General features: G+C 35.6%; 2 protein-coding genes across 2 annotated transcripts; both read left to right on the forward strand.

Moving 5' to 3' along the window:
• The first annotated feature begins 7290 nt into the window (after window positions 1–7290).
• Window positions 7291–8617, forward strand: LOC120419041 (embryonic polarity protein dorsal-like). The gene is made up of 3 exons (XM_039581607.1): window positions 7291–7696; window positions 7763–8146; window positions 8484–8617. Exons 1-3 carry the CDS (start codon window positions 7291–7293, stop codon window positions 8615–8617), a joined length of 924 nt encoding a protein of 307 aa, XP_039437541.1.
• A 3746-nt stretch (window positions 8618–12363) lies between these two features.
• LOC120419042 (embryonic polarity protein dorsal-like) lies at window positions 12364–13501 on the forward strand. The gene is made up of 3 exons (XM_039581608.2): window positions 12364–12832; window positions 12893–13281; window positions 13337–13501. Exons 1-3 carry the CDS (start codon window positions 12700–12702, stop codon window positions 13499–13501), a joined length of 687 nt encoding a protein of 228 aa, XP_039437542.1. The 5' UTR covers window positions 12364–12699.
• Window positions 13502–13786: the final 285 nt, after the last annotated feature.

The raw sequence follows: 13786 nt of genomic DNA on the forward strand, positions 1-13786 counted from the left end.
GTAGTTTAAAATGTATGTAAATGTAATGTAAAAATTTACGCGAAACACAAAATAACTTGTTGACATCAAAAAAGAAAATTATTTTGATGAAGCGAATATAACTTTCCTAGAATTAAAAAAAAAACTAGATTATGAGGATTGCTATGCTCAAGAGAGGATATGGAAATTATACTTTTCTTGAAAAGGCTTTTCCCTCTTGAGTAGAAACAATAACTGCTAAGTATACTTTAAGGTAAATTTTGGAGTCCACATTATTGTGGGTTCTCTCAATTATAGTTACTGGAATTTTTGATAAGCTGAAATTTACACTTTCTGAATAAGAATATAAAAGAAGTATAAGCTTGTCCAAACTTGAACATCCAATGTTCTAAACAATTTCGAATTTTTCTAATGTTTTTTTATTTGATTAGTTTATAATGTTTTTCATCGATATTCATCAGTTTAAAATTTCCCGAGAGTCACGACCAAATTTCCCGGGAATCGAGAGGTCCAAAAAAAGTCGATTTCCCGGGAAATTTTTCCCGCACATTATTGCACCTTTTTCGAATTCTCAGAATGATAAAGGGCAAATAAACGATCCATTTTACCTAAATCTTGTTTTCGATAAAACACCAAAAATCATATTTCGTAAAAAAAATTTTTCTTCTAACATATCATAAAAATTCACAAATGTTTCATTTTTTAACATAGCATATGGGACCATTAGTCGCTGAGATATTGGCATTAGAAAATGTGTGAATGTTTTTATGAGGCATAAAAAACTTCGTTTTCTTTTATTCGCTCACACAAAATGGCTTCTTTGGTCATGGGGAAGGACAAGGTTTGAACCAAATCAAAAATATAAATAAAATCCATTTCCGGTTTTGGTGGAGAATTGCTCATATACGACATTTATGCAAACAGGGAAGGTGTACTCCATATAAGTTCTATACTTAATTACCGGTTACAACAAATTGCCTACCCATATGCAACCAGCAAATCAGGCACTAACACGTTAAAACTTAATTTATTTGCATGTTTTCATACTATTCAACAACACTCGTGAGAAACTCACAAAACGGGTACGCCCATCACTATGAGTAAGCTTTTTTGTCCAATCAAATGTAAGGCAGCTGGCAAATGATATCTTACACTTCAAGATGGCAGCAGTTACACCATTAATTGATCAACCGCCATCTTTGAATTTATATTTTACAAATCAGAAAAAGATTGGTAAATAAGCCAATGGAAATGTTTTATTTCAAATTTGTGGTGGCTTCTTAAAGTTTTCCGCAGAATAATTATGGGCCTCTTTGTATTTTTCGGAGAAAATCAAAATGAAAAAAAAATAAGAAAGTCTGATATTTGGCATCGCGAAAGAAAAGCTCTTTCTTAACATTTTGCGGCAAGTTTATTTTTTTAGATTTTTTAAAGATTTGTTTCTCCAGAAAAGCCGCTGAAAATCAATGAATTCGTGTTTCCGAACCAAATTCACCCGGTTCCTTGCTTTCTTTGAAATTACCCCAAAATTAAAACATTGTCTCATCAATCGCGGTTCTTTGTTCTCTGCAACGTGATTGATTAGATTTTTTTTGAAAATGTTATAGTGCAATTCCCAGTGAGCAGATTTACTCTTTGAAGGGATCTGACATTGCCGAGCCTGACAGGGATCGAAAGATTTTTATCTAGTCGCCTTAATTCTTTCAGTTTCGTTATTGGGTTAATTTCAAAGAAAGCTATTTAAAATTCTGGTAAATTTGGATGGGTAACTTGTTTTTTGGAGGTCACATATTGGTGAAATGTGTAATTTAGAGTCTCTCCAGGCTTATTCATAAGATTCATTGATTTTCAGCGGCTTTTCTGAAGAAAAATACAATAAAAGCGAAAAAAACCTTCAGAAAAAAGTTGCCCTAGACTACTCCACGACATATTTTGGTGCCTAATATCAGACTTCCTGATTTTTTTTACCTTAGAGGGCTACATCACATGTAGAAAATCCCAAAATTTCATATTGCATAAAATTTATTAAATCCACTTAGGCCATTGCCAATATTTTTTTTTTAATTTTATGTCCCTCGACTCTGACCAAAGTCGAGAGTAAGGGGGCAAAAAAAAAATTAATAACAAGCCGATGTTCTAGCTGGGTAATAAAAACCATTCCAGTTGTTTTTCAATCCTAAGTTTTAAAAATTTCAAATTAATGACGAATAAATGTTTTTTTCCTTGTTTTTTTTTTTTGTTTTGCAATACTGTACATCGGGAAATAAAATCAAAAAAATCAAATCCAAACATGTTAAATAGTATTATAAACGCAGAAAAGTGCATTTCTAGTTGTTTTCAGATTTTTTGTTCTCAATCTTTTAAGTTTTTGAACAAAAAAAAATGTTGCCACCTGATAAACACACCAACAAAAAGTTCGAAAAATATTTCCAACGGCCTTAATAGTAGTTTATGCAACAAGTTGCAAAAAGAGGATTTTTTCAGCACGAGTCGTACATTTATCCAACGAGGTTCACCGAGTTGGATAAATACGAAGAGTGCTGAAAAAATCAAGTTTTGCAACGAGTTCCATACAACATTTTTTGCAAATCCGAAAAACACCCATTGAGTGAAATTTTAAGTCAAATTTTCATGTATTTTGTCAATAAATCGTTTAAATCAAAAAAATGTTGAAAAGTGTTACTTTTCGAAACAAGTGCTGAAAAGTTCAACTTTTCAGCATCCATTTCAGTGCTGAAAAGTAGAACTTTTCAGCATTTATTTTGAAAAGTGTTGCTATTCGATTCTGTTATTTTTGGTACAGAAAAGTAGGCTATTTCGTCGTTCAAGAATGACAGGAAAAGTAAGTAGTTTCACGACGGAATTGCAAAAAAGTAGATTTCCAATCACTCCTGAAAGTAACATGACGATACTTCATGATTAAAGTGAGTTACACACGTTTTAAGAGCGAGTCCACGAGCAAAGCATACCCATCTCGCATCGACCTCACCAATCTGCCTGAAATTTTCAGGGGTTGTTTGTACATATAAAACTAGCATCCGGCCAAAATATGAGCACTCTAGGTCAACGGGAAGTGGGGCAAATCGGGACACAAAGTTTGAAGGTTCAAAAACGTAAAAAATCTTAAAAAGGCTATAACTTGGACAAAATTCTATTTAATTTCAAAATTCAAAATGCATCTGAAAGGGCTTTAAAAATGCAACAAAATGCAGGATAGAACATCCAAATTGGTTAATTCTAAAGGGAGTTATTGGCATTTTAGTGAAAACATAGCATAATTTTCAAACTCAAATAAAAAAGTGTTCCATCCAGATATCAACTTGGATCGACCTGCAGCTTGTAGGGGACATCTGGAACTACCATCTGAGACTGAGACCGGGTTGGGTAAGGCAGTTTTACATATCAAATAGACACTTTTACTTTTAGTGAATTTTTTGGTAGTAAATTTTTGCTCGGAGGACCCCTTAGATCCCATTTTCTGGTGATAATTTTATCATAATCGTGTTCCTGAGACAATTTCACATTAGAAACATGCATAAAAATGTTTTTTTCATCCATTTTAACCCTTTAAAAAATGAAAGTTTAAAAAAAACTTTGATTCACATTTATTGAAAATCAAGTTCGTTTCCAAGGATACTAGATGACACCAAAAAAAAGCAGCTTCTTAATTTTTTTTATCTTTCATTTTTTAAAGGGTTAAAATGGATGATAATATACATTTTTAAGTATGTTTCTATTGTGAAATTGTCTCAGGAACACGAATATGATAAAATTATCACCATAAAATGGGATCTAAGGGGTCCCCCGAGCAAAAAATTACAACCAAAATAATCACTAAAAGTAAAAGTGTCTATTCAATATGTTAAACTGCCTTACCCAAAACGTTCTTAGTCTCAGATGGTAGTTCCAGATGTCCCCTACAAGCTGCAGGTCGATCCGAGTTGATATCTGGATGGAACACTTTTTTATTTGAGTTTGAAAATTATGCTATGTTTTCACTAAAATGCCAATAACTCCCTTTAGAATTAACCAATTTGGATGTTCTATCCTGCATTTTGTTGCATTTTTAAAGCCCTTTCAGATGCATTTTGAATTTTGAAATTAAATAGAATTTTGTCCAAGTTATAGCCTTTTTAAGATTTTTTACGTTTTTGAACCTTCAAACTTTGTGTCCCGATTTGCCCCACTTCCCGTTGACCTAGAGTGCTCATATTTTGGCCGGATGCTAGTTTTATATGTACAAACAACCCCTGAAAATTTCAGGCAGATTGGTGAGGTCCAAACGACGTCCCATACAAAGGGGTATGCCCTGTTCGTGGACTCGCTCTTAAGCTTGAAATTTTGCCGTGCACAAAGCTAAATGGGTAATTCTCTACCAACTCACACGAAATCGGGAAAAGTTGCCCCGACCCCTCTTCGATTTGCGTGAAACTTTGTCCTAAGGGTTAACTTTTGTCCCTGATCACGAATTCGAGGTCCATTTTTTGATATCTTGTGACGGAGGGGCGGTACGACCCCTTTCATTTTTGAGCATACGAAAAAAAAGGTGTTTTTCAATAATTTGCAGCCTAAAACGGTGATGAGATAGAAATTTTGTGTCAAAGGGACTTTTATGTAAAATAAGACGCCCGATTTGATAACGTACTCAGAATTCCGAAAAAAAACTTATTTTTCATCGAAATTAAAACACTAAAAAAGTTTTAAAAACTAGGCCAAAAAATAAAAAATAAATTGGAGCATGTCATTTTATGGGAAATTTAATGAACTTTTCGAATCTACATTGATCCAGAAAGGTCATTTCTTCATTTAGAGCAAAAGTTTTCATTTTAAAATTTCGTGTTTTATCTAACTTTGCAGGGTTCTTTTTTAGAGTGTAACAATGTTCTACCAAGTTTTAGGAGGATGCATAGTAGGCTGCGAGAAATCTGAATCTGAATGTTTGATTTGCCTTGATCAGTTTTGCCGTGCTGTGCACATTGTGTGTCTCACTGACAAATTTGTGGCCATATAAAAAATATTTTCACCGAGAAATGCGTTTTCAGTCATGATCAGTTAATTCCACTGCTTTATACATGAATGTTTTGAAGATGCCTGGTTTTTATATTATTTCAAATATTGGCCAAATGGCCGATCGGGAATGATGCCTTTCAGAACCTTAAAAGTTTTCAATATTTTTGCGCAATAGTAAAAAAATGTATTTAAATTATTCGTGCACACTTCCTCCCTTTACGTAAACTTACATTCCAATAAGTTTTCAAAATGAAATTGAAAATGCATAACTTTTTAAACCAAGAGCGAATAAGTTGACTTTTTGCACTCAAATGGGTGCTAAAATGAACTTTATGACACGGTTACTTTTCAAGATTAAAATGAGGCCAATTAGTCACTCGCGAAGGGTCGAAAAAGTAAATATATTTAGATCGGGTTTCAGAACTAATTTCGACCAGATGGCACAACCATGACGAAATGAATTTTTGTTTCGTTTAAACGCGAATGTTCAAAAAATCTTAAGAACCATTCGTCAAGAAACAGCGACTTGTGGGTATTTCCAAGTTAGATAACCGTTTTTCAAAAAGTCCTTAGACATATGTTCCCAAACCGGTGAGGAATTCGAATCTGAAATCTGAATCTGAATGAATTTCTTGATTTTTTGGATTGTTTTAATCGTATGACAAATAAAAAAATATAAAAATTGAAATAACAAGGCATAGTCTCAACATTTGAATGCAAAAAGAGTTCTAAAATACATTTCACACTAGTTCCGTTGTTATGCAATCATTAGTTTTCAAAAAATGTAAGATTTGACGAAAACAAAATTTTAGCGAAAAAAAAACTTTTTGCGGTACCGTACATCGAAAATTTTCAGAAATTAGAAAGTTTTCTAAATCAATCCAAACATGCTAAAAATGATTCTAATAGCAGGGAAATGCATTCTAAATTGAATTCTGCTGACTGCACTTAAATTTCCATTGAAGTTTTGTAGTTTTTTGAAAAAATATGTTTTTTGCCACCTGATTCTTCGAGCCAACTTTGATGGGGTGGTCGGGGGGTGGTTGACATAATCTTTTAATTAAATTTGCACCTGCCTTAGCAGTGCTTCCAAAAACTCGAGTCGTGTTGTCAATATGGCGCTGCCTTCCCATTTCACCTTAAGCTTAAATATCAACCTAAATCATGAAATTTTTGTCTGGCACCTATTTGTTAAAAATCAAGGCCAAAATGGATTTCAAAGTCTGAGAACCACTCAGTGCCACCCAGGCTACTATAGGATGCTGTACCCGACATGACATGTCTGTACGGCGATAACAATATTCTGAAAACCCGAAAAAAGCGTCTGATAATGCGCCGAGCTGCTTGGATCATTAAGGTTAAGTTTATTTTTAGGAAACGCGTGGTTTTGCCTTATGGACTATATGGACACTTTAGAGAAGATCATTTTTTTTTGTTTATTCAGACAATTGTCTACAAATCAAATTACGTTTGCGTTTTTTAAATTTCTATTATCACCTCATATGCCCCAAAAAGAGCACCCTACCCTACTGTTGAGTCACAATATAACACAGCTGGTGAGAGAAATTGCGACCGGTCCAGCTTCCATTTGGTCATTTGGAATTCTCTCTCCACGAGGAACAGTCCGTTCTTGTCGGAGCTCGCACGCGACCATAATCGCTTTGTGGCTTTGTAGCACGTGCTTCAGTAGCAACAAGTGATTGAGATAAACTGTGTGTGAATTTGTTTGAGTAATCGTGTGGTACAAAAAAAGTGAGTGTGGTGTTGGTTTTAAGAAAAAAAACAACGGTGAAATTAAAAAAAAAAAAGGTGATGAGAAAAGATGTACGAAAACTCAAAGAAAAATATTAGGTGTTAGAGAAGAAGCTTTTTTATTTTACTATGATAAACACATTGACACTAATATAATTCTATATTTTACAATAAAATTAGTTTCTTAACATAAATGTTATCTTGAACTACCATATTTTATGGTTGCAAACACAGTGACTAAAATTTAGTTTTATGACGCAAATGACAATGTTGATAATATTCGCAGGAAAACCCGCACAGTATCAATTTAAATTTGCCAATCTACCACTCGCATTTATCATTAGAAAGTGCAAAGAGTGAGCAATCATTAAAGTTTCGCGGTCACTGATAATTCAAAGTTGTTGAGAGTTCCGTGGGAGAAACCCAGAGCGATTAAAGACTGCCATTATACAATCAAAGACAGTTTTTAATTATTTTTTAAAAACTCTTGGGAATTCCAGATCAGAAGAGCAATCAGTACAAAAAAGATTCCACATTGAATTCACTTCAATGTCAGCTCATCGCGGAGAGCCACGTCTTGTCATCACGGAGCAGCCTCAATCCAGAGGATTAAGATTCAGGTACCAATGCGAGAATCGTGGCTTCACACCTGGCTCGATTCTCGGCGCAGATTCCAGCCCACAGCAACGGAGCTATCCTACGGTTGAGATTCGAAACTACAAGGGGCCTGCTAAGATCGTAATTTCTTGCGTCACCACGGAAGATTTCCCAAGACTTCACCCGCACCGTCTAGTAGGCCATGAGGGTTGCCGCGAAGGTATTTGCGAAATATCCGTTTCTGCTGAAGCGATCATGGCCTACTCGGTGAAGAGTTTGGGCATTCAGTGCATCCGCCGGAAGGACATCGAAGCGGAGCTGAAGATAAGGGAGTCGCGGTACCAGAATCCGTTTAAAGGTACGGTTGAGGAAAAAGTGGATTTTTTTTATCGAAATTTTATCATTTTTTCTATAGTTCCAACAGGAAATCCACTTACCATCAATCTGAACGCAATTCGGCTTTGTTTTGAGCTGCATGTGGAAAATTCCGATGGCCAGTTTGTGCCGATGTTCCCACCAGTACTGTCCACCACAATCTACGACAAAAAAGCTAGCCCCAGTCTGGTGATCTGCTCGATGAGTGCCACCGATGGCCCGGCCTCCGGTGGCAAACAAATCATCCTGCTCACGGAAAAGGTCAACAAGGACGACATCCAGGTTCGATTCTACAGAGAACATGGTCCAGACCGAAAACCGTGGATTGCCTACGGCAAGTTCAATCCGGCCACCAACGTCCACAAGCAGTTTGCAATCGTGCTGAAAACCCCGGCCTACTACGATCCAAGAATTACGGAACCGGTGACGGTTAGTAGGCGGTGACTGTTAAAAAAAAGTTGGATAATAAACCAAAAATAAAACCCTTTTTATAGGTTAAAATTCAACTTCAACGAAAACGAAGCAACGAATTGAGTGAGCCTAAGGACTTTAAAATCCTACCCGGTATACACAAATTTCCCTGAAAATTTGCATTTTATAATTTCACTTTTTATCCTCAGTTCCCAAACTGTCACGCAAACGTACTAATAAAGGACACTTGAAGGTCGAGCCAGAGAGCCCCCCGAGCAGGTCCCTGGACGAGAACGGCAATTTTGGGCAACCGATTGGAACTTTGTTACCCCAGTTTGGAACGGCTTTTCCCCGCCCAGTCTGGCAGGAGGAAGTGCAGCGTGGCCCATGGGAACAGGTCGATGGCGGTAGCAGTGACGGGTCTGCCGTTGATTCTGAAACAAGTCTGTACGAATTCAGCCTGGAAGACATTTTCGAGTGTTTATATGAATAAATGGATATTATATAAGTCAAATTAGAATAGAATGACATTTTTGAATTGGACGTATGCAATAAGTGTGAATTTAATTTAATATCCGAAAAAACATTAAGTTTGATATCGCTAAATAAAAATGTCACCTGATTTCAAACGGAATTTCATCGGATATTCTAAATCCCAAACAACAAAAAAGGAGTAAAGTTACCTCATTGAAAAGTTCAAGTTCAATATTACAAATAATAAAATGCAAATAACAACAAATCTCGAAACCACGATCTCAATATCTAAGATAAATCATCCAAAATAGTCGCACACTAAATTGTGGAAATAAAGTAGGCTATGCTTCCCACTTCTTCGAATTCCAATCACCAAACTTCCAACGAATTCGGACGCCAAGCAGTCTAAAAAGTGGCGGAAAATTTTGTTCTAGTGAAGTTTTCTTGGGTATTTTTTTTTTTGTCTAAAAATGTACAGAAGTGAGGAAGGTAAGAAAATTTCATAGTTGAGCAACTCTCTACGAAATCGGCCGATTTCGACCATTTTTATTTTTTGTATTTTTTGATTTGACTCAAACTTTGTGGAGACCTTCCCTATGACCAAATAAGCTATTTTGCGTCATTGGTTCACCCATACAAGTCTCCATACAATTTTGGCAGCTGTCCATACAAAAATGGTATGTAAATATTCAAACAGCTGTAACTTTTGAGTGAATTTTCTGATCAAATTGGTGTCTTCGGCAAAGTTGTAGGTATTGTTGAGGACTTTTGTGAAAAAAATAGGTACACGGAAAAAAAAAATTTCACAAAATACGTATTTTTTGATTTTCGAGATTTTTTGATATGTTTTAGGGGACAAAAATCCGCAACTTTTGAGCCATAGAGAAACATGGTCAAAAAATCTGCCACCTTGAAAAAAATAGTGATTTTTGGCAAAAATCGAAGTTTCATGCAAAAACAAGTTTGACATTATTTTTTAATGCAAAATTGAATTTGCAATCGAAAAGTACTTTACAGATTTTTTGATAAAGGGTTCCGTTTTCAAGATATAGCCACCGAAAGTTTGATTTTAGCGAAATATTTGCAGTTTTTCAATTTTTAAAAATAGTGACCATGAGTGACCATTTCTAAAATTTTTTTTTTTGAAAATCTAAGAAAATTTGCTATAAAATTGTCTAAGAGACATTGAAGATTGGACCTCGGGTTGCTGAGATAGAGCCGCTTTAAGAAAAAGAAACACGAAAATTGAAGTTTTCTAAATCTCACCAAAACAGCCCACCATTTTCAAATGACGATATGTCAGCAACTAATGGTCCGATTTTCAATGTTAATACATGAAACATTCGTAAAATTTTCCGATCCTTTCGAAAAAAATATTTTGATATTTTTTAAATCAAGACTAACATTTTAAAAGGGCCAAACATTGAATATTACGCCCATTTAAAATGTTAGTCTTGATTTAAAAATTTTCAAAATATTTTTTTCGAAAAGATCGAAAATTTCACGAATGTTTCATCTATTAACATTGAAAATCGGACCATTAATTGCTGAGATATCGTCATTAGAAAATGGTGGGCTGTTAGGGTGAGACTTGGAAAACTTCAATTTACGTGTTTCTTTTTCTTTAAGCCGCTGTATCTCAGCAACCAGAGGTCCAATCTTCAATGTCTCTTAGACAATTTTATAGCAAATTTTCTTATTTTTTCAAAAAAAATATTTTTAGAAATGGTCACTCATGGTCACTATTTTTAAAAATTGAAAAACTGCAAATATTTCGCTAAAATCAAACTTTCGGTGGCTATATCTTGAAAACGGAGCCCTTTATGAAAAAATCTGTTAAGTACTTTTCGATTGCAAATTCAATTTTGCATTAAAAAATAATGTCAAACTTGTTTTTGCATGAAACTTCGATTTTTTCCAAAAATCACTATTTTTTCAAAAATTCATAACTCGGTGGCAGATTTTTTGACCATGTTTTTCTATGGCTCAAAAGTTGCGGATTTTTGTCCCCTAAAACATATCAAAAAATCTCGAAAATAAAAAAAAACGTATTTTGGGAAATTGAGTTTTAGTGAAAAAAAAGTTGATAAAAAAATATGCAATTTTTTTTTTCCTCGTAACTATTTTTTTCACAAAAGTCCTCAACAATACCTACAACTTTGCCGAAGACACCAAATTGATCAGAAAATTCACTCAAAAGTTACAGCTGTTTGAATATTTACAAACCATTTTTGTATGGACATCTGCCAAAATTGTATGGAGACTTGTATGGGTGAACCAATGACACAAAATAGCATATTTGGTCATAAGGAAGGCCCCCACAAAGTTTGAGCCAAATCAAAAAATACAAATAAAATCCATTTCCGGTTTTGGTAGAGAATTGCTCAGTTATAGTATGTGAAAAAGTTTTTAAAAAACAGAAGTAGACTTCCTCAATAAAACCCTGTTTTGGAATAAAACATTTTTTTTGTGATTTAATTAATAATAAACATAGCTAAGATAAAAGTGGTTGATCTATACTGCAAAAAAAAACAAGTTAAATTTCGGAAGGATAAAAATTTGGTTGGTTGAACATAACCTTTTTGAGTACAGTGGACTCTCCCGTTGTCGATATTGAAGGGACCATCGAGAGCGGGAGTTACCAAATTATAGAACGAAAAATCAAAGCAATCTATTTGAAGGGACTAAAAAATTAATTGACAGCTGGAGAAATATTGATATCAAGAAGATTGACAGCCAGAGAGTCCACTGTAATTTTACCTAAAAAATTTGTTAAAATTTGAACCCGATGAAAATTCACCAGTTCCTAATGTAATATTACACATGTTTTTTCTTTGTAGTGCATCGCATTCATAAAGTCCTAGAATAATTTATAATGCACAAACCAAGTTAAAAAAATCATACAAAATAAAGTTATTTCAAGAGATGTGAAACTCAGCATCAAAAATGCAAAAAAATACATATTTTTCATATAAGGTGATTTTTTATTAGATTTTTTTATTACTAAAACCATTTAAGAAATAGTTTAAAAATAACTCAAAATCGCGAAGAATTTGGCAGAATGTTAGGTAAGTGAATCGTTTTCAAATCAAAATATTTTAAAGATAAATCTGAGTGAAAATAAATATTTTTTAAAGACTTTGAAACCAGAAAATTTTGTTTTGAAACAGCAAATAAAATTACATCTTCCTATAAGCCATTTTTTTATCTGACAGCGTGAAATTTTGTATTTTTTGAGTTATTCGGACCATTTGCTCTATTCAACATGAAGTTTCCAAAACAGTACACAAAAATGATTGATTGATTTCTGAACAATGATGGACTTTTTTATGATAAAGTTCTTGGACCTAATGTAAAAAATTGAGAACATTGATTGTATCCCGCTTACTCCGATGGACATTGGCATACATTGTGAGGGGGATACTCTCAATGTTCACATTTTCTCATTGGGCCTTATAAAAAAAAGTCCAGAATTTAATGAGGAAATAAATGGTTTGAAAAAGTGTTGCATCAATTAGTTTAACCTGCAAGTTCAATAAAAATCCAGGTTGATAACGCTAGGCTGGCAATTCCAAATTAAAATCACTTAAAATTCGTCAACTAACAGCATACAGTGTGTACAGTAGCAACAATGGTCCACCATATGTTTTGCTGATAACGATACATTGTAGTGTTTCGGCAAAAGATCACCTCGTGGGTTAAGGATCAGTAATTTTGTTTGTAAACAGTTTAAATTTAGTCGACTGGAATTTCACACTCGACTTCAACCTATTATCAGCAGGTCATGCAACAAAAAATACTCACTCATAACAATTTTAATTTCTGTCCCTCTACCTCGAAGGCCCCCATTTAGTAATTACGGTTCAACCGCAATCCAGGGGATTACGTTTCCGCTATCAATGTGAGAACAGAGGATCCACCGCCGGCTCGATTCTCGGCGTTGGCTCAACTGCCCAGCGTCGGATCTATCCAACGGTTGAGATCCGAAATCACCAGGGGCCTGCTAAGATCGTCATCACGTGCGTCACCTCGGACGATCCCCCACGACTGCACCCGCATCGTCTAGTAGGCCACAAGGGTTGCAGCGAAGGCATCTGCGAGATGCTCGTTGAGCCGACACCGACGCCAGTCATGGCACACTCGATCAAGAATCTGGGCGTACAGTGCATCCGGCGGAAGGACGTTGACGCTGAGTTGAGGAGGAAGGAGATGCGCTACGCGAATCCGTTCAACGGTTTGCTGGAATAACTTTGAGTATATTTCATGTTAGAATAATTTTACAATTTCCTAACAGTGCCAACGGGTAATTCGTCAACGATCAACCTGAACGAGATTCGACTCTGCTTCCAGCTTCACATCGAATCGTACCCAGGACAGTTCATTCCCGTGTCACACCCAGTTCTGTCCACGATAATTTACGACAAAAAGTCTAACCCAGATCTCATCATCTGTTCGATGAGTGACTGCACTGCCCCAGCATCCGGCGGGAAACAAGTCATCCTTCTGACGGAAAAGATCAACAAAGATGACATCCAGGTTCGGTTCTTCAAAGAATTCGGACCCGACCTAAAGCCGTGGATCGCTTACGGAGCCTTCAACCCAACGCAAGACGTTCACAAGCAGGTGGCCATCGTGTTCAGGACACCGGCCTACTACGATCGTTTGATTACGAGCCCCGTTAAGGTTGGTAAGCATTGTCTATTTAAAGCACAGTCAAACGAGAGTACCCATTTTGCAGGTTCAAATTCAACTGCAACGTAAGCGAAGTCATGAACTGAGCGATCCTCTGGAATTTGAAATGCTACCAGACGACACAGCAATTTTGCCAAGATTTGATGATATTTTTACCGGCACGCCTCAAAACAACAACTACAGCGATCCTGGATTTTATGAATATCGGTAAAATTTAATTGTTATTTTAAGCGACAACAAGTGAGAGTTAATTGCATAAACAAACAAAAATTAACACATCTATGGCTGACCTCGAAATACTTTGTCCATTTTCGCACTGTTATCAACCCTCTTCCAGTTCGCTAGACTTCAAGGTTAGAGTGCGTGCCACTACTCTAGCGTTTACGTCAAACTGGGTTGGGAAAATCCCGAATGTTACGCTGGAACGCAGTAAGCGAGCCAGTTATTCTGATCGTGATTGTAACGATGTAGAGTACTTCGATCCAAAATAAAACTC

Source organism: Culex pipiens, chromosome 2 (genome assembly GCF_016801865.2).
Source record: "Culex pipiens pallens isolate TS chromosome 2, TS_CPP_V2, whole genome shotgun sequence".
NCBI lineage: Eukaryota > Metazoa > Arthropoda > Insecta > Diptera > Culicidae > Culex > Culex pipiens.